At 39.7% G+C, this 22,179-nt stretch overlaps 1 protein-coding gene across 1 annotated transcript in view; it reads right to left on the bottom strand.

Moving 5' to 3' along the window:
- PI4KA (phosphatidylinositol 4-kinase alpha) overlaps window positions 1-22,179 on the bottom strand; it is a 123,963-nt gene that overhangs the window by 100,786 nt on the left and 998 nt on the right. The window contains exon 2 of the mRNA XM_070628338.1: window positions 1,325-1,441. Coding sequence (XP_070484439.1) covers window positions 1,325-1,441 — 117 coding nt within the window. The remainder of the gene's footprint in view (window positions 1-1,324; window positions 1,442-22,179) is intronic.

The following is a 22,179-nucleotide window of genomic DNA, read 5'->3' as shown; positions in this document are numbered from 1 at the left end:
TTCTCAAGCAAAAAGAGGAAGATTTGCAATAGGTGTTAGTTCAGGGTCAATCTTCTCCACCAAAAAAAATTAAATAAATCCTTAGTGAAGTAAAATTTTCAGGACATGCAAGTTAACTTTTTTAGATAAGCAAAAATTCAAATATCAAATATCTTTATTTTCTTTTTATTTATTTATTTTTGCTGAGGAAGATTAGCCCTGAGCTAACATCTGTGCCAATCTTCCTCCACTTTACATGTGGATTGCCATCACAGCATGGCTGACGAGTGGTGTAGGTCCACGCCTGGGATCCAAACCTGCAAACCTGGGCCACCAAAGTGGAACATGCCAAACTTAACCACTAGACCACAGGGCCAGCCCCTTTATTTTCTTAACATAACATGATTAAACTTAAAATTAAAAAACTGACTCTCAGGGCCAGCCCGGTGGTGCAGTGGTTAAGTTTGCACGTTCGGCTTCATTGACCCAGGGTTCGTTGGTTCGGATCCTGGGTGCGAACCTACGCACCACTTGTCAAGCCATGCTGCGGCAGCAACCGACATACAAAGTGGAGGAAGATGGGCACAGATGTTAGCTCAGGGCCTGTCTTCCTCAGCAAAAGAGGAGGATTGGCGGCAGATGTTAGCTGAGGGCTCACCTTCCTCAAAATAAATAAATAAATAACCTGACTCTCAGTAATGATAAAAATAAACAGGTAGATAAATAAAAGGTTCTACATCCAGTGATCAATTATTTGTTTCATTTAGCCTTGGTAAATACTGAAAACACAATGGCCATGCCGTTTTCTGCTGGAGCTTTGCAATACTGGTTTTAAAATCACCTTTAAAAGGCACATTAACAATGTACTCTAAAACTTAATTTATATCTATCACAGTTTGAAAAAGATAGTATTATACCAAAATTATCTCAAAGAATACTGTCCTTTTGGAAGGGAAAAAAAACCAGTTACTCTGAGTCTGATTAACAAGCGTTTTACCTGAGACTGAAAATCAAGTCTACTCTGGAGGGCACACAACTACTTCCCAAAGCATTTTAACTAACTTTCTGGCAAAAAAACCTCAAAACACTTTTTTTTTAAGCAACATAATATATTCGCACATTTCACAAAATAAAACTTCCTAAGAAGTTGCACATTAAGAAGTCGCATTCCCACCTGTCTCACCTACCCCATCCCGCCCACCACTAACCACTTTTATTAGGTTCTTGTAATATTCTCGCATTCTTCTAGTACTGCTTTAGGTAAATATAAGCAAGTACAAATTTAAATTCTAATTATACTCCCCTTTAACACTGCAGAAACACTTTCAATTTAGTAAAGACTTACCTGAAGATCAGACTCAATGAGAAAAATGCCCAGTGCAATCACCGCATCCCTCCGTCTTTCATCTAATTGGAAGATCCCATGGAAATCTACTGGGCACATACAAAGCAGCTTTTGGACCTAGAAAATGAGACCAAAAAAACCCCCCCATAGATTAAAAATATATAAATCCACATTCAGAATAAACCAGTACCATAAAAGCCCGCTGAGTCTATATAACCAGTAAATCATTTTTTTTCAAACTATCATGAAAAGGCCATCTCCAGCTTCTGAAATGATCATACACATGCCCCTAAACAAACACACTCTGAGGAACCTGGACCGAGAGTTAAAATGCTGTCTACACAGAGGAGGTAAAGCACAATGGCTAATGTCTGCGCTTCGTATCAGGACGGTCCGGGCTTTTTAAAGATCAAATGTGTGTAAAGCACTTAGGACTGTGCACAGCACTTAGTATGTGCTCAATAAACAACATCCATTGTTACTGGATATGCCATAAAGTGGCTAGCAGAAGGCAAGCAAGCAATAAGTCACCAATTTACTGAATAAGTGGAAAAATTAGGATTATCTTCAAAACAAACCAACAAAAAATGTCTATCATAAAGGAACTAAAAATCTGGATTTATTATGAATAGGAAAACAGGTGATACCAATCTTGAAAATTTCTGCCACAAGCAGCTCTGAACAGAGCATTAAGACACACCAGGAGGCCCTAACCTTGTTGTTCCCTGTGGACCCAATGAGCAGTCACTCACTGACATTCACATGGTCTCGTGGGATGTTTGAATGGCTAAGGAAATCGGGTGCAGAGCTTGACATTCGCCCTGAAAGTACATCAATCAATTACCACTGTAATTTTAAAAAGAAAGCAAATTGCTTTTGTTCACTTAGATTGTCAAAGGGCTAATACAACAGGACAACACAGGCTGGAAAGAAAAGCACCTTCCAACGCGAAGAGAGGCAGCATTCTTTGTCCTAGCAGTTTTCCTTCCAAGAAAGGTTGCAAAGAAATAATTAGAAACTGGCAAAAAATATGTACAATAGTTTCAACACAGTGTTGTGTACGTTAACTGAAAATCCGAAACAATCTAAATATTAACATCAAGAGACTAGATAATAATTCAGCCACTTGATGAAATATTATGTTGAATCACATGAAATTACTGATATTCAACCATTTTTGACCTATACAAACAACGCTTTTGTAAAGTTTAACCTAATATTACTCACATTAAAAATGACATTTTTCTAAGAATAAGCAATGACATGGAACAATGCTCTAAATGTTCTATAAGCTCATGAGAGGAATGATCTGAATTATCACATACAGAAAAAAATATCAAAATGTTAAGAGTTTTGAGAGGTAGGATGATCAGTAGTATTGTCTCTTCTTTGTGCTTTTATATTTGCCAAAATACGTCCTAGGGAAAAACACTACTTATATAATCAGGGAAAACATCCAGTAAGTTAAAATAAAAATATATACATATGGGGGGGGGGAATCCATGCTTTTATGACTAAAAGCTTAGGCAAAAGAGCATAAAGTAACAGATAAGAGAGGAACAGAAACGCTAAATTCCCACTTCCCTTCAGTGTTTCTCCATAAGGAGAATGTGCTTTACAATCAGAGGGGAAAATAAAATACAAAGGAGCTGCAGACCATCCACAATAAAGTGATTATTTCAGAGACTCCAGCCACTTCACCAGTGAATCACACATCTTGACAGGAAAAGTTTGTCAAGAAATATCCCTACAAATAAGAAATCAAAAAAGAAGGTGGATTTATATCAGAATGAGTCAATGAGATCCAAAGAATGTTGATTAATGGATCACACGGAACCAGAGGAAAGAGTGTGAGGCCTTGTCAAAGTCTATGTACTTTGTCCTGTCCTGTGCAATCTTTATCAATACCATGCTTGGGCACACAGAAGATACACTATGCCACACACCCAGGAGGTGAAACTAATGTGCCAGAAGACAGAACAGAGACTCAGAGACTCAGCAAAATTGGCACAATCTCATTATTAAACAGGGAAAAGATGTAACTGTACAAAAAAGATAACTCACCAATATTCGCACACAACAAACACATATAACGCTTAAAATTTTAAATATTTGCACTCTAAGACCTTTTTTCTATCCCTAAGGATTTCTTTGAGGGCAGGGTAAGGATTGTGTTTTGTTTCTCTGCTGTACACAGACAAATCTAATGCTGACAATTTTTAGTGCAGTGAAATGCACATGGACTTTGGAGTTAGACCCAGAGTTACATCCTGGCTCTGGTACAGACCTGTTGGGTGACACCCTGAGCCTCAACTTCCCCATCTATACAGCAGTCCTCATGGGGCTACATGAGATAATGTGCCAGGAACAAAGGCACGGTCATTACCTGGACACAGGACTCACTTCATACTACATGATAAGCATTGTCCATGCTACTGCTTTTCGATAACACTCTTCAAATGGCTTATATAAGAGCCAACCAAGTCAGTCCACTTTTACCTCATTCATTCACTATTTAGTGGGTACCTATTCCATGGGACACATCACCTCGGGTACCATGGATGCAAGTAAACCAGGCAGACTGGGCCCCTGCTCTCATTCTAGACAAGGACGGACAAGCCAGTGAATATCAGAGATGAGATCATGTAAAAATAAATACAAATTAAAACTAAGAGGCTTAATTCTCCTTGTTGAAAATAGGGGAAGAGAAATAGGCACATGAAAAGACGCTCATCATCGCTGATCATCAGGGAAATGCAAATCAAAACTACACTAAGATATCACCTTACACCCACTAGAATGACAAAAATATCTAAAACTAATAGTAACAAATGTTGGAGAGGTTGTGGAGAAAAAGGAACCCTCATACTCTGCTGGTGGGAATGCAAACTGGTGCAGCCACTATGGAAAACAGGATGGAGATTCCTCAAAAAATTAAAAATAGAACTACCATACGATCCAGCCATCCCAGTACTGGGTAGTTATCCAAAGAGCTTGAAGTCAGCAATCCCAAAAGTCCTATGCACCCCAATGTTCATTGCAGCATTATTTACAATAGCCAAGACATGGAAGCAACCTAAGTGTCCATCAACAGATGAATGGATAAAGAAGATGTGGTACATATATACAATGGAATACTACTCAGCTGTAAAACAGAAGAAAATCATTCCATTTGCAATAACATGGATGGACCTTGAGGGAATTATGTTAAGTGAAATAAGCCAGCGAGAGAAGGATAATCTGTGTATGACTCCACTCATATGAGGAATTTAAAATTATGGACTAAGAACAGTTTAGTGGCTACCAGGGGAAAGGTGGGGTGGGGGGTGGGCACAAAGGGTGAAGTGGTGCACCTACAACATGACTGACAAACATTAATGTACAACTGAAATTTCACAAGATTGTAACCTATCATTAACTCAATTAAAAAAAAAAGAATCAAACTGAACCCCAGGTAACTTAACTGCCAATCAGAACAAAGCCGAACATTTCCTAAAGGAAGACAACAAATCTAAACACTCAACAATATAAAATTTGCAATCAAAGATTACCAGTCATGCCAAGAAGGTAACTGCAACACAAAACCAAGAGAAAAATCCATCAACAGAAATTGTGCAGAAGAAAGGTCACATAGCAAGTCTGAGGCTGCTATCTTTAGACAGTCCAGCTTACAAGGTTGCTCCTTGGACAGTGTCTGGGAACTTGGCACTTGAACCATTCCTTAATTGATAAGGGTAATTCACTGTGCCTAGACGGTACAAACAATGTGATTTATGCTGCTCATTGACTTGCCTTCTGGGAGTCTGGAATTTTGACAGCTGCTGGCATAGGGTACCTACATAACCACCCAACAATAAAATCCTCAGGTGCTGAGTTTCTAATTGGCTTCACCAGGAAGAAATGCTGCACATATGTTCATGCCTTTTTTGTTGTTCAGGAAAGGAGCACACCTGGTGTGTCTCCTCAACAGAGGGATAGAGTACAAGGAAGCCTGTGCATGAGTTTTTCCAGACTCTGCCTGTGTCTTCTTCCCTTGCTGATTCTACCATGTATTCTTTTACTATAATAAACTTTAACCACAAACAGACCATATAGTAAGTCATATGAATCCCTCTAGTGAATCACTGAATTTTTTGGGTGGTCTTGGGGACCCCTGAAAAAGAAAAAGAACCAGAAATGACAGATATGATGGAATTAGCAGGCAAGGACATTGAAATAGCCATTACAACTTTGTTCAAATGTTTTAAGGAAAACATGAACCTAGTGTGAAGAGAAATGGGAGATATAAAAAAGAATCAATGGAATTTCTGGAGATGAAACATATAATATAGCAGGTAAATTCTTTAAAAAGCACTAACTTGGATTATCAGCAAATTAGAGACTAAAGAAGAAAAGGCTTAAAGACATGGCTATAGAAACTAGCCAAAATGAAGAACAAGGGAAAAAGGCTGGAAAAAGAAAATGATCAGAGATACAGCAACATGTGGGACCACATGTAACATAAATGTAATCAGAGTCTGGAGGAAAAAAACTGGAAAGAGACAGATGAAAATATTTTAAGAGATAATGGCTGAGGGGTCGGCCTGGTGGCACAGTGGTTAAGTGCGCACATTCCACTTCTCGGCAGCCCAGGGTTTGCCGGTTCAGATCCCAGGTGTGGACATGGCACCACTTGGCAAGCCATGCTGTGGTAGGCGTCCCACATATAAAGTGGGGGAAGATGGGAATGGATGTTAGCTTAGGGCCAGTCTTCCTCAGCAAAAAGAGGAGGATTGGCAGTAGTTAGCTCAGGGCTAATCTTCCTCACAAAAAAAAAAAAAGAAGAAGAAGAAAAGAAAAAAAAGAAAGAATGGCTGAAATTTTTCTAAATTTGATAAAGCTATAAGCCCACAGATCTCAAAACCTCAATGAACTCCACATAGGATAAACAAAAAGAAAACCACATGAAAGCAGAACATGATTAAATTCTGAAAAGCCAATAAAAGAGAGACAATCTTTAAAAAACCCAGAGGAGAAAAACACAATAGATACAAAGAAACAAGAACGACTGAAAAAGAGAGAAAATCTTTAAAAAATCCAGAGGAGAAAAACACAATAGATACAAAGAAACAAGAATGACTGACCCCAGTCTTCTAGTTAGCAGCTATAAAAAGCTGTAAAAAGTGAAATGACAACATTCAAGTGTTAAAATAAAAACAGCTGTCAACCTAAAATTCTACAGTCAGAAAAAATGAAGCTGAAAAAAATTTTTCAGACAAAAGCTGAGAGAATTCATTACACTATCAGACCTGCACTGTAAGAAATATTAAATGATAGCAGGTGAAAACACAAATTTACATAAAGGAAATGAAGAAAACTAAAAATGGTGTATTTTGAATACGTTTTTCATATTTTCATGAGTATTTAAATAAATTATAACAATGTCTAGTATAGTTTATAACATAGAGAAGTAAAAATCTTCAAAAACAATCACACAAAAGATGGGGGTAAAAATGGAATTACAATGACAAGGATATTACAGTGCAAGTGAAGTGGTGTAATGTTATTTGAAGGTAAACTATGACAAATTAAAGAAATGTGTATTTCAAACCTGGAATAACCACTTTAAGAAAGAGAGAGAGTGAGCTAATAAGCCAACAGCAAGGATAAAATAGAACACTAAAATAAAGTTCAATGCAACCAAAAGAATGAAAAAAATGCAAAAGAGACGCAACAAATAGAAAACAAATATCAAGATGGAAGATTTAAATCCAACCATATTAATAATTACATTAAATGTAAATGGTCTAAACACTCCAACTACAAGACAGATTTTCAGCCTGGGAAAAAAGCATGCTACACTGGAAAAAAAGCATGCTACATTCTGTCTACAAGAAAATCACTTTAAATGTAAAGATACAGGCTAAAAGTAAGAGGATGGTGAAAAATACACTATAGAAATAACTAACAAGAAAGCTGGTGTAACTGTATTAACATCAAAGATTTCAGAACAAAGAATTTAACTATTCATGAAGACAAAGAGGTCAACTGATGACAAGGACATAACAATGGTAAGCTCCCAAGAATAAACTTTCAAATTACACAAAGCAAAAACTAACAAAACTCAAAGGAGACATCAACAGATTCACAATTATAGTTGCTGATGTCAAGATTTCTCTCTCAGTAATTGATAAAACAAACAGACAGACAATCAGCAACTGAAGACCTGAAAAACTTACTTGACCTTACCAACATCTATAGAAAATTCCATCCAACAAAAGCAGAATACACATTCTTTTTAAGTACAATTGGAAAATTCACCAAGATACATCTTACATATACTGGTTCATAAAACAAGTCTCGATAAATTAAAAAGAACTGAAGTTAGAGTATATTATCTGGCTACAACAGAATTAAATTAGAAATCAACAACAGAAAAAATCTATAAAACCCTCAAATTTTTGGAAACTAAACAACATACCTCCAAATACCTCTGAATCAAAGAAGAAATCATAAGGGAAATGGGAGAAAATATTTGAACATAGTGAAAAAGAAAATACAACTTACAAAATTTGTGGGATGCTGCTAAAGCAGCATTTAGAGGGAAATTTATATCTTTAAATGCTGATATTGAAAATCCTGTGATCCTATAATTACATAATTGTAATTATAACTTCTCAAAAGATCTAACAGACTATTTTCCTAAGTGAGAAAAGACATCTAAGAAAACAATACCTAACATTTATACTAACAGTAATTTTCACAAATCTATTTAAAGTGGTCTTAAAACAATTCTATTTATATGCTAATTATAATCAAAATTTTACTTCTTATAATATTTTAAGTTTTTCACTGATCATCTAAAGGCTATTAAACTATTAAGTTGCTTTTAAGATAAAGCTGAAAAATCATTTCCACAACCTGCCTTGGGGGATCAAAGCCTGTCCACCTCCCCAGCCTGTTTTTGTGCCACCCTAGCTTCCTACCCTGCAACCATTATAATAGCTTTCTTTAAGGTCAGCAAATGAGTCAAAAATGTTCCTACCTCTGGGCCTTTGTACAAGCTGCACCCTCTGCTAGGAGTATTCCTTTGTATATATTCCAATGGCTAACTCCTATTCATTCTTTAGCTCTGTTTAACGTCTCCAGTGATCCCCATATAAATCAGGACCCCATTTCATCTCTCCTCACATCATTTATCTTTTTTTAAAACTGAGATAAATTCCCCAACACCATTTACTTTTGCTTCATGGCACTTGTTACCATTTTAAATTATATTTACTTGTAACTTTTTGTTTAATGCTTTTTGTTTGTCCCTCTCTCTCTCTCTACATGGTAAACTCCATGACAGCAAGACCATGTCTATTTATTCATCCTTCTACTGGGCCCCTCCAGGGCCTAGCACAGTGCCTGGCACACAGCAAGCACTTGAAGATTTATTGAATGAATGAATGAATGTCACCATCCTTTGCTTTCATAACGGTACAGCCTTGGTTCTCCTGAATCCAGGATTCAAGATGGGTTCTAAACACAGAAACATTCATGAAGAGAGAATGGCTTTGGCAGCAGAAATAGAGTCTCTCAGAACTCAATGACTAAATGCAAGTGAAACTTGAGGATTTTTTGCCTCAACTCTGTATTTATGTGTGAGTTTATCACACAAATGAAAGCAGTGTTTTGGCTGGCTTGGCAATGTTCATAAAAGGCCAAGCTTTTTTCCAAAATGCCAAGATACATGAGAGAAGCAAATACAAAAATAAATATATACACAAGGAAACAGGAAAATGTGCATAGATAAATTTCAGCAATTAAAATCAATGATGGGGGTGACATCAGCAACATGGTGGAGTGAGCTGTTCCCTTTGTCTCTCCTTGTTTGAACTACAACTAAATGGACATTCACTGATCAGCGGAGGACACCCACACAGCACATCAGGATGCCTGAGAGACCCATGCAGTTACACATCTGAAGGTGGATGGACTATGCCTGGGGAGGTGGTGGAGATGGGTGAGCACTCTCTGGTCCTCTGGCAGCCCTATACAGGCATGCGACTGCCCTCCCAGCTGGAACGCCTATACAACCACTGCAGTCCTGAGGGTTGAAGCACATCTCACTGTGACTGCGGGAACAGGTGATGGCAGTGCTGAGCCCCTGCGTGATCACTTTCTTGTCTGGTGGGAGAGTCCATAGTGCCACCACGGTCCCCAGGGAGGGCCCAGGGTCAGACTCAGTGGTGAGGCCCCATCCACCAAGCACAATAGCTGGTGCAACCTAGGAGTAGATGGTGGAGAATCTGCACACCCAAGTGAACAAGTTCCCATTTGCCATGAATGCCCATAATACTACTGAGGCCCCAAAGCGGGGGGACTGTGGGAGCAGGTGGCAGCAGCCCTGAGTAACCACATGATCACTTTCTCATCTGGTGGGGGAGCCCACGGTACTGCCACGGTCTCAGGGAGTGGCTCTGGCTTCGACACAGTGGGAAGGCACCACCCACCAAGCACAACAGCTGGTGTGACCTAGGAGGAGATAGCGACAGATCTGCCCAGGTGAACAAGTTCCTGGCTGCTATGAACACCCACAGTACTGCTGTGGTACCAAAGAGGGCAGCATATCTCGGTGGGACTGTGGGAGCAGGTGGTAGCAGCCCTGAGCCCCTGTGCAATAACTTCCCATTCTGTGGAAGAGCCCACAGGGCCATGTGGTCCCAAGGAGTGGCCCAGGCTTGGACAGGCACAGCTGACAGGGATTGTGGCAGGCACAGAATACACAGCTCCTGCCCACCCAACCCCCAGTGGTGGCAGGTGGAATCTGCGACCAGATACTATCACTAAGTGAAGGCACAAATCCACCCCATCAAATAGTATGAAGAGGTAATACTCCAGACCAGAAGGAAAAATACAAAAACCCAGAAATCAAGCCTGAAAGCACAGAAATCTACAATCTACATGACAGAGAATTCAAAATAGCTATGATTAAAAAAAAACTCAACAAGTTACAAGAGAATTCAGAAAGACAGTTCAATGAGATCAGGAACAAAATTAATGAATAGGGAGACTTCTTCACAAAAGAGATTAAAACCATACAGAAAAACCAACCAGAAACGTTGGAGATGAAAAACATAATGAATGAGATAAAAAAAAATCTGGAGTTCTTAAATAACAGAACTGATATTATGGAGGATAGATTTGCAATTTAGAGAATAAGAATAGAAATGCTTCAGATGGAGGAGGAGAGAGAACTAAGACTAAAAAGAAATGAAAAAAGTCTCCAAGAAATATCCAACTCAGTCAGGCAATGCAACATGAGGATTATAGCTATTCCAGAAGGAGAAGAGAGGGAGAAAGGAGCAAAGAGATTGTTCAAAGAAATAATAGCTGAGAACTTCTCAAACCAGGGAAGAATCTGGAATTTCAAGTAAAAGAAGCTAATAGAACTCCTAACTACATCAATGTAAAAAGCCCTCTTCCAAGGCATATATGAGCAAAACTGGCAAAAGTCAATGACAAAGAAAAAATATTAAGGGCAGAAAGGCAGAAGAAAATAACCTACAAAGGAACCCCTATTAGGCTATCAGCAGATTTCTCAGGAGAAACCTTACAGGCTAGGAGAGAGTGGAATGATATATTCAAAATTCTGAAAGACAAAAACTTTCAACCAAGAATACTCTATCTAGCAAAAATATCCTTCAGATATAATGGAGAAATAAAAACTTTCCCAGATAAACAAAAGTTGAGAGAGTTCATCACCACAAGACCCCACCTACAAGAAATGATCAAGAAGGCCCTCATATCCCCCAAAAAAGGCAGGGGGGGGTGGTTTACAAAGCCTTGAGTAAGGTGATAAATAGGCAGACAAAATCAGAAAATTGCAACTCTCTATCAGAACAGATTAACAAACAATTATAACATTAAAGAAAGAAGGAAGGAAAATATCAAGAATAAATATAATCAGTTCACTTAAGCACAAACTCACAACACAAAAGGGAATAAGCTGTGACAACAATAACTTAGAAGGGAAAAGGAAAGGGATCTGCTTAGACTTAGGGAATAAGAGGCTATCAGAAAATGGACTATCTCATCTATGAGATCTTATACACAAAGCTCACAATAACCACTAAACAAAAAATCAGAACAGAGACAAAAATGATAAATAAAGAGAAAACAATTATAGAGAGCCACCAAACTGAATTGGCAGTCCAAAATACAGGGGACAAGAAACAAGGGAAATACAGAACAACCAGAAAACAAGTGATAAAATAGCAGCATTAAGCCCTCATATATCAATAATCACCCTAAATGTAAAAGACAGAGTGGTGGGATGAATTAAAAAACAAGGCCCAACAATATGCTGCCTCCAGGAAACACATCTCAGCTCTAAAGACAAACACAGGCTTAGAGTGAAGGGGTGGAAGATGATGCTCCAGGCTAATGGCAAACAAAAGAAAGCAGGTGTTGCCATACTTATATCAGACAAAGTAGACTTCAAGACAAAAAAGACAATGAGAGATAAAGAGGGGCAGTATATCATGATAAAAGCGACACTCCACCAGGAGGACATAACACTTTTAAATATACATGCACCTAACACAGGAGCACCAAAGTACATAAAGAAACTATTAATTGACCCAAAAGGAGATATTAACAACAACACAATAATAGTAGGGCACCATAACACCCCACTTTCATCAATGGATAGATCAATCAGATGGAAAGCCAACAAGGAAATAGTGGAACTAAATGAAAACCTAGACCAGATGCATTTAATAGATATATATATAGAACACTCCATCCAAAATCAGCAGAATACACATTCTTCTCAAGTGCATATGGAACATTCTCAAAGACAGACCACATGTTGGGAAACAAGGCAAGCCACAACAAATTTAAGAAGACTAAAATCATATCAAGCATCTTTTCCAACCATAATGCCATGAAACTAGAAATCAACTACAAGAAAAAAGTTGGGAAAGTAACAAACATGTCGAGACTAAACAACATGCCACTGAACAAACAATGGATCATTGAAGAAATTAAAGAAGAAATCAAAAAATATCTGGAAACAAATGAAAATGAAAATACACCATACCAACTCATATGGAACAAAAGAGGTCCTAAGAGGGAAATTCATAGCAATTCAGGCCCACTTTAACAAACTAGAAAAATCTCAAATAACTAATCTTAAACTACACCTAAGAGAACTAGAAAAAGAGCAAACAAAGCCCAAAGTCAGCAGAAGGAGGGAAATAATAGAAATAAGAGCATAAATAAATGAAATTGAAACCATAGAAATACAAAGGATTATGGGAGAATACTACGAAAAACTATATGCCAACAAATTGGACAATCTAGAAGAAATGAATAAATTCTTACTCATACAACCTCTCAAAACTAAACCAAGAAGAACGCCATCCCAGAGAATCTGAATAGACCAATCACAAGTAAAGAGATTGAAACAGTAATCAAAAACCTCTCAAAACATAAAAGTCCAGGACCAGATGGCTTCTCTAGAAAATTCTACCAAACATTCCAAGAAGATTTAGTACCTATCCTTCTCACACTATTCCAAAAAATTGAAGAAGACGGAACACTTCCTAACACATTTTAGGAGGCCAACATCACCCTGATCCCAAAGTCAGACAAGGACAACACATACAAGGAAAATTACAGGCCAATATCACTGATGAACATAGATACAAAAATCTTCAACAAAATATTGACAAACTGAATACAGCAATATATCAAAACGATGATACACCATGATCAAGTGGGATTTATACCAGGGATGCACGGATGGTTAAACATCTGCAAATCAATGTGATACACCACATTAACAAAATGAGGAATAAAAACCACATGATCATCTCAATAGATACTGAGAAAACATCTGACAAGATCCAATATCCATTTATGATAAAACCTCTCAATAAAATGGGTATAGAAGGAAAGTACTTCAACATAAGAAAGGCCATATATGACAAACCCACAACCAACATCATACTCAATGGGGACAAACTGAATACAAGCCCTCTGAGAACATGAACAAAACAATGACGCCCACCATCACCACTCTTATTCAACATAGTACTGGAGGTTTTGGCCAGACCAGTTCAGCAAGAAAAAGAAAAGGAATCCAAACAGGTAATGAAAAAGTGAAACTCTCACTGTTTGCAGATGACATGATTTTATATATAGAAAATCCTAAAGAATCAATCAGAAAACCATTAGAAATAATCAACAACTACAGCAAAGTTGCAAGGTACAAAATCAACTTAAAAAATCAGTTGCATTTCTATACTCTAATAATGAACTTACAGAAAGAAAACTCAAAAATACAATCTCACTTACAAACACAACAAAAAGAATAAAATATCTGGGGAAAAATCTAACCAGGGAGGTGAAAGATCTATACAATGAAAACTATAAGACATTACTGAAAGAAATCGATGATCACATAAAGAAATGGAAGATATTCCATGCAGATGGATGAGAAGAATAAACATACTTAAACTGTTCATACTATCTAAAGCAATCCACAGATTCAATGCAATCCCAGTGAGAATTCCAATGATATTCTTCACAGAAGTAGAACAAAAAATCCTAAAATTCACATGGGGTAATATAAGACCCCAAATAGCTAAAGCAATCCTGAGAAAAAAAGAACAAAACTGGAGGCATCACAATCCCTGACTTCAAAATATTCTACAAAGCTATAGTAATCAAAACAGCATGACTGGTACAAAAACAGGCACACAGATCAATGGAACAAAATTGAAATTCCAGAAACAGAACCACACATCTACAATCAGCTAATCTTCGACAAAGGAGCTAAGAACTTACAATGAAGAAATGAAAGTCATGTTGGGAAAACTGGACAGCCACATGCAAAAGAACAAAAGTGAACCCCTATCTTTCACCATACACAAAAATTAACTCAAAATGTATTAAAGACTTGAAGGTAAGGCGTGAAAACCATAAAACTCCTAGAAGAAAATACAGGCAGTACACTCTTTAACATCATTTTTGAATACCATCTCTCCTCTGGCAAGGAAACAAAAGAAAAAATAAATGGGACGTCATCAGACTAAAGAGCTTCTGCAAGGCAAAGGGAACCAGGAACAAAACAAAAATACAACTCATCATTTGGGAGACAATATCTGTAAATCATATATATGACAAGGGGTTAATCTCCAAAATATCTAAAGAACTCATACAATTCAGCAACAAAAAAACCAAACAACCCAATCAAAAAATAGGCAGAGGATATGAACAGACATTTTTCCAAAGAAGATATACAGATGGCCAATAGGCACATGAAAAGATGCTCAACATCACTAATCACCAGGGAAATGCAAATCAAAACTACAATGAGATACCACCTTATACCTCTTAGAATGGCTATAATTACCAAAACAAAAAAGAACAAATGTTGGAGAGGATGTGGAGAAAAGGACACCCTCATACACTGCTGGTGGGAGTGCAAACTGGTGCAGTCACTATGGAAAAGAGTATGGAGATTGCTCAAAAAACTAAAAATAGAAATACCGTAGACCCAGCTATCCCACTACTGGGTATTTATCCAAAGAACTTGAAATCAACAATACAAAGAGACACATGCACCCACCCTGTTCATTGTAGCACTATTCACAATAGCCAAGAGTGGAAGCCACCCAAGTGCCCATCAACTGATGACTGGATAAAGAAGATGTGGTAAATATACACAATGGAATACTAATCAGCCATAAAAAAAGACAAAATTGTCCCACTTGCAACAACATAGATGGAACTTGAAAGTATTACGTTAAGCAAAATAAGCCAGACAGAGAAAGACAAACACCTTACGATTTCACTCATCTGTGGAAGATAAACAAACACACGGACAAAAAGAACAGATGAGCATTACCAGAGAGGAAGGGGCTTGGGGGGCGGGGCACATATGCACAGTGACTGACAAATAATAATGTACAACTGAAATTTCACAATGTTATAAATTATTATTACCTCAATGAAATAAAATAAAATTGTATTTATTTAATTTATTTATTTGAGGAAGATTACCCCTGAGCTAACATCTGCTGCCAATCTTCCTCTTTTTGCTGAGGAAGGCTGGCCCTGAGCTAACATCCATGCCCATCTTCCTCTACTTTATATGTGGGATGCCTACCACAGCATGGCTTGCCAAGTGGTGCCATGTCCGCACCAGGGATCCGAACCGGCGAACCCTGGGCCACTGAAGTGGAATGTGCGTATTTAACCCCTGAGCCACCGGGCTAGCCCCTAAAATAAAATTTTAAAAAATCAATAATGGGGGGCCGGCCCGTGGCCGAGTTGTTAAGTTCGCGTGCTCCGCTGCAGTGGCCCAGTGTTTCACTGGTTTGAATCCTGGGCGCAGACATGGCAGCACTCATCAAGCCACGCTGAGGCAGCGTCCCACATAGCACAACTACAAGGACCCACAACTAAGAATATACAACTATGCACCAGGGTGCTTTGGGGAGAAAAAGGAAGATAAAATCTTTAAAAAAAATTTTTTTTAAAAATCAATGATGGGAATAGCTGCTGGTGATTTAGAGGCAACTACATCTCCACTGGGGGATACCGCAAACAAAGCAGAAAAGGGAATCCGCAGTAAGGAGTCAGAAATAGAACACTTCTGCCCTCTGGGGGAACAAACAGCTAATGACATCAATTCTGAGACTCTCTAAAGCCATCAATACAAACAATGCAGCCATAATAATCTTCCTGACACACATAACTCTCAGGCCCTGCAACATTCAAGGACTCTTCCCTGTCTCATCAATTAAATCCAACCTCTGAGTCTGGGACCACATATGAGGTCACCTGCTTTCTTCTCCAGTCTCTTCTTCACCCTTCCCTTTAAATATACTGTTCCTGCCAAACCCTATTATCTGCTGTTCGTCATTCTCCTCTGTGCTTTGCTCTCTGTTCTCTCCATCTGTGATGATCTTCCCTCACCAACCACTCCTGGCATTTATAAATGCCCCTCTCCATCACTTCCACGCCCCCCCATTTAAAATCTCAGCCGAAAGTAACCTCCCTGCAAGTGTCCCAAACGCTTGCACTTTCTTAGTGCACGTTTCAATTTTTTACCTTCTATTACATTTTTCACATACCTGTCAAGAGCCACAGAGAAAAGGTTTGGGGCCCAAAGAAAAAGTTATCTGTACCTTCCACCCCCACTCCAGCAAAATGCCAAACAAATAACCTCTTTCCAGGAAATTTTTTCTGAAAAGTCACATAGTCCACCACTGGCTCCCTTCTGGACAGACAGTAGCCAGTCCTCCACGTATCACTGCTGCTACTAATCTGTAAATTAGTTAAGCCTTGAGATTGTGTGCACACCTCGTAGAATCAGCTGTCAAAAATAAACTACCCAGAGTGGGCACAGCTAGGAGTCAATATTCAAGCAACAGGACTCCAAGTCTGAAGAGAACACTGAATTCGAGTTTCCACACAGCAGAAAACAAGAACATGGCAATATTACAAGATCCTAGCACTTCTGTCTTGTGAGGGCTTTTGCTTATTTAATTTATGATAGAACAAAGCCAACCATGGTCAAATATCATTATCTTGGGATCAAAAGAATAAGGTACATTTTGATGCTTACTGAGTTGGCTAGAAAAAAATAAAAGAAAATAAAATCCAACAATGGTGAAGCTATAGATAAATACACATAAGGTGTCTTGCTGATGCCATCATAATTAAGCACAGTCCTTTCAAAACAGTTGGGAGTAAATATCAAGACCCATCTACAATTTTTTTTTCTTCCCCTCCCCAAAGCCCCCCATTACATAGTGGTATATACTAGTTGTAGGTCCTCCTCCTTCTGTTAAGTGGGATGTCGCCTCAGCATGGCTTGACGAGTGGTGCTAGGTCCACGCCCAGGATCCCAACCCGGGAACCCCCAGGCTGCAGAAGCAGGCACGCAAACTTAACCAAACTTAACCACTTTGCCGGTGCCCCCACCTAAAATGTGACACAAGGTTGTAACTCAGAAGACAAAATGCTGGGTGTACAAAAATGCTGTTTTACAAGGGAAAAACTAGTAAGTCTAAACAGAGAAATGCTTATGTAAATTATCGTCTGTCAATATAAAAAGTGACATGCAGTCATTAAAATAATAAATATGGGCTATTTTTGAAAAAGGAAACAAAGTGAATATAGCTATATATGTTTAAACACAAAAAAGGAACTCTAAGAAATGAAAGTGCTGATGGGTTAATGTGATGGGCTGAATTGTGCTCCCCCTGAAATTCACATACTCAAGTCCTAACCCCCAGGTACCTCAGAATGTGACTGCATTTGTACAGTCTTTAAAGAGGTAATTAAGTTAAAACAAGGTGATTAGGGGTGGACCAGTCCTATCAATCTGACTGATGTTCTTATAAGAAGAGGAGATTAGGATGTAAACAGGCACAAAGGGAAGACTATGTGAAGACACGGAGAAGACGACCATACACGGAGAAGACGACCATCTAAAAGCCAAATAGAGAGGTTTCAAACGAAACCAACGCTGCTGACACCTTTATCTTGGACGTCTAGCCTTCAGAATTGTGAGAAAATAAATTTCTCTTGTTTCAGCCACTGTGGTACTTTGTTATGGCAAACCTAGCAAACTAATACAGGTAATGTGGCATAATTCCAGGTAAAGACTTTTTCTTCTTTCAATTTCTCCTTAAAATATTTTAGAGTTGTGTTAATAACAATGGTTCTAGCAACATGAATCTCCTCTGCCAATGCTCATTCTCTCTCCTCTCACTGTACAATGGTTCTTTTTAACATTGCCTCATAGAGGAAAGCAAGTAAAGATGTGAAATTTTCAGCTTCATGATGCTGGAAAAATGCCAACACCATGACTTTTACTCCATGGCAGACCACTCTAAAGGACAGACTGGATAACCATCAACTCAAGAGAGCCCACTGCCCTAAGCACCTGGCCACACATTCCTCCAATCAGACAATTAACCAACTCATCTTCTGGAGCACATCTGTCCACCAGGGAGAGTCCAGTTGTCCCTAATGCTGCAGTGCCATTTAAACATCAGATCAATAGTTAACTAAGACTCCTCGAGATTCTGCCATTCTAACTGAAAAAAAGAGAAAGGACTCTGATCAAAGCCTCCTGAGGGTGGGAAGAGGAATAAAAGCCCAAGGAATGCTGCTGACTTTGCAGGTCTGCCCAAAACTCTCCATATCCCAGGTTGGGGTCTCCATTACTATGGCACCAGACTAGGAAAGGCAGGAACAGTTCACCTGATTTCCTAGATACAGACGAGTATAACTAGGCAGAGCGTGGAAGAGGCTTGGCAGGGGCAGCTCAGCAACATTCTGAAGACAAGTGAGAACCAGGAAAGTAGAACAAGACAGGCAGGCAGATAGAAACCAGAAACAGGGAGTATGGAAACCCACTGTACATGGGGATTCTAGTGTAGACATGACTCTTTCTTGTCTATTTTTCTCTTCTCATCTTTCTCCCCGAGGGAGAGGGCTAAAGACTGAGTGAAATATGGTCCAGAGGGTTTCACAGAGGGCGTCCTCAGAGGTGGGCTGCAATCCCAGAGGTGGGCCCCAGGGGTGGGACTGCAGTCTAAGGGGTAGCCCACCAGGAAAAGGTCAAACTCAGACATGCGTCAGAGAACACATGCCGAGGGGTCTTAGTTTGGCTATCTGAACACGGCAGGTGTCTGATCTCCAGACCTGGGATACAAGAGCAGATAGGGGATGGGGCTAGCCCTGTGGCCGAGTGGTTAAGTTCGCGGGCTCCGCTGCAGGCGGCCCAGTGTTTTGTTGGTTCGAATCCTGGGCGTGGACGTGGCACTGCTCATCAAACCACGCTGAGGCAGCATCCCACATGCCACAACTAGAAGGACCCACAACGAAGAATATACAACTATGTACTGGGGGGCTTTGGGGAGAAAAAGGAAAAAAATAAAATCTTTTAGAAAAAAAGAGTAGATAGGGGACTTGCAACAAATCTGACTTATTGTTGGTCACCTAAGCAACCAAATTAGGACTGTTTCTTATTCACCTTGCCTAGCACATACCAATTAAGAGTAGGTGTCAATAAATGTTTTCTGAATGAAAGAGTGAGTTAAGAAAGTTAAAGAAAAAAGTAAAACCCACCAAAGTAGCACTTGGTTTCACAACTTGGGATTAGAGTGGGCGAGTGGAGTAAGTAAACACAACTGTGGCAGGTACAGGGACAAAGATAGAGAAAGTTACGTCATTAATGTGCCTCAAGTGCTACTAAAAGCATGTCAAGGTTCCCTGAGCTACCAATGTTTGAATTGAGATGTTAGGTCTAGTTGAGAAAATTTAGCCTTCCTCAGGTCAACCCTAACTGGACCAAGCCCCACTCAGTCCTCTGCCTCCTCTGGACAAAAAGACAAGAGAGAAGAATAGAAACAAAGAAATGAGAGAGAGAGAGAGGTTTTTCTTTCTTTCAAACTTTTTTTTTAAGATTTTATTTTTTTCCTTTTTCTCCCCAAAGCCCCCCAGTACATAGTTGTATATTCTTCGTTGTGGGTCCTTCTAGTTGTGGCATGTGGGACGCTGCCTCAGCGTGGCTTGATGAGCAGTGCCATGTCTGCGTCCAGGATTCGAACCAACGAAACACTGGGCCACCTGCAGCGGAGCGCACGAACTTAACCACTCGGCCACGGGGCCAGCCCCGAGAGGTTTTTCAACCTTTATCTCCCCCCTTAAGTCTCCGTCTTTATTATGGCAGGTAGGTACTCAGAAATTCCTTTACTCTTAAGAACCTCAAGAATCTCTTCCTTAGGAATGCTAAGGGCTTCTTGTCAATGGTTTTAAAGTAGGGGAATGCAGTAAGCAGACATATATTATAGGACTAACTAGTAACAATGATCCCAAGCACAATCCAATCTCAAGGTCCTAGATGAAGATAAGAATAATTCACATATATTAGATGGGATCAGCCACCTACAGAAGCTTCCTCTAAGAAAGAAGGTGTTCTGGAGTCCCCAAGACCACCTACATGTATATATAGCTGTATTTGTGGCTAAATTTCATTACAGTGAAAGGATATCAGCAAGAAAAAACGACACAAGTGAAATGTAGAGAAACCTGTGCACGGGCTTCCTCACCTTCTCGCCCTCCTGGGTGGGTATACCCTGAGCATGCTCCCTTTTACAGCAGCAAACAATTCAGTAACAAATGTGCAATGTTTGTGCGAAGGCAAGTGCATTAGACACAGCACCCAAGGTTTTTACTGGGGGCTGGTCACACACACACTGTCTACCTAGCAACCATCAAAATTCCAGATTCCCAGAAGGAAAGCAGGTGTTCAACGTAAATCAGGTTTACACAGAGTCCAGACATAGTGAACCACCCTTATCGGCTAGGGAATGGAGGGAAGAATTCAAGTGCCAAGTTCCCAGATGCCAGCCAAGGGCCAATCTTGCAAGCAGCCTCAGTGATTTGTAAGTGTTGCCAATGAAAATGAAGTATCTCCCAAAATAAGAGACGGTACTAGGGAGCTGCCAACCTAAAGGCTGTATTAATTCGTTTGAAAATATAATCCTGACAACTGAAACAGTTAACAATGTTGCAGTGTTCTCCTGATTAGTTAAGAAGGCCAAAGAAGGCAAGTTGAGTTTAAGGTGTACTTTTCAGAGTTACTGAGTGAAAAAGGGTGGCACCATTGCTGCAGCTGCAGGACTATCTTTTTAAAGATCCTCCAATTCCCTGGACTCTCTTCTCTCTGAGGCCAAGAAGCAAACTTCTCATCTGCTTTTTGGTCCCCCTTTCAAGAAGAGAATGTGGGGACTAGCTGAGATGAGTTTGATTTAATAAATCCGCACCGTGGTCCATTAATCATGCTCCTCAAACAATAACAGTGATTATTCATCAGGTGCCCCGTGTGCCTGCTTTTATTCCTGTCATTTTGTTGATCTTCACAATACTCCTGACAAGTATTGCCCTTGTATTTTGCAGAAGAAAGCAGAAGATCAGATGGGGGAACTGACCTGCCCAGAGTCATGCTAATGTAAGCAAACAATACACACTTTAAATTCAGGCAGTCATATGCCTACAACTCATATTCTTTCCCTTCTCCTGTACTCCTCCTTTACTTAGGACTCGGGTTGGCATGAGTCTCCCAGGACCTGCTCACCCTGCAGGTGGATGACAAAATCAAGTTTGAGAACCCACAAAGCCAAGGAAGGACTAGGTCCCTCTGCCAAAGTGCCCCAAACAGCCTTTCAGCTTCACCTCTCACCCAAGCCACAAAACCACTCCCAACTGCAGCAGGCAGGTCTCACTCACTTCTCCTCTTCCCTTACCGTCAGACATGTTTCTTTTTCCATCTGCTAGAAAGCTACGTGGAAAAACAATCCCATCCCTGCAGTGCTAACACACTGCAACAGATCTCCTCATACACTGGCCGCGATGGAAAGCTGACCTTTACTGTTCGCCCACTCTGTGCCTAGCTCCGTAGGAAGGATTATGTGCTTGAACTCATTTAATCCTCCAGAACCACTTCATTTCACAGGTAAGGAAACAGAGGCTCTGAGATTTAAAGTAACCTGTCCAAGAGAACACACAGCAAGTGACAGTGCAGGGACCAAATGTAGGTCTGACTCTAAAATCTGCGTCCTTCCCACAGATTTTTGAGGATTCTCTACTTTCACCTTTCTCCTCAAATAGGGATTCCTCCGGCATGAATTCTTCTTTCTCCTCTGAAGAATCCCAAGTTCAATTCTCTGCCCACTGACAGTTCACTCCCGCTTCGCTGCCACTGTCCCTCCTTCAAATCTTTTACCCTGTCTAACGCTCCCTCTATTCTCACAGAAAAACAAGGCGTAGCAGATCTGCATTTCAGATACGCTCTTCTA

This window comes from Equus przewalskii, chromosome 7 (assembly GCF_037783145.1).
Source record: "Equus przewalskii isolate Varuska chromosome 7, EquPr2, whole genome shotgun sequence".
NCBI lineage: Eukaryota > Metazoa > Chordata > Mammalia > Perissodactyla > Equidae > Equus > Equus przewalskii.
This window is presented reverse-complemented; position numbering and strand designations above follow the sequence as displayed.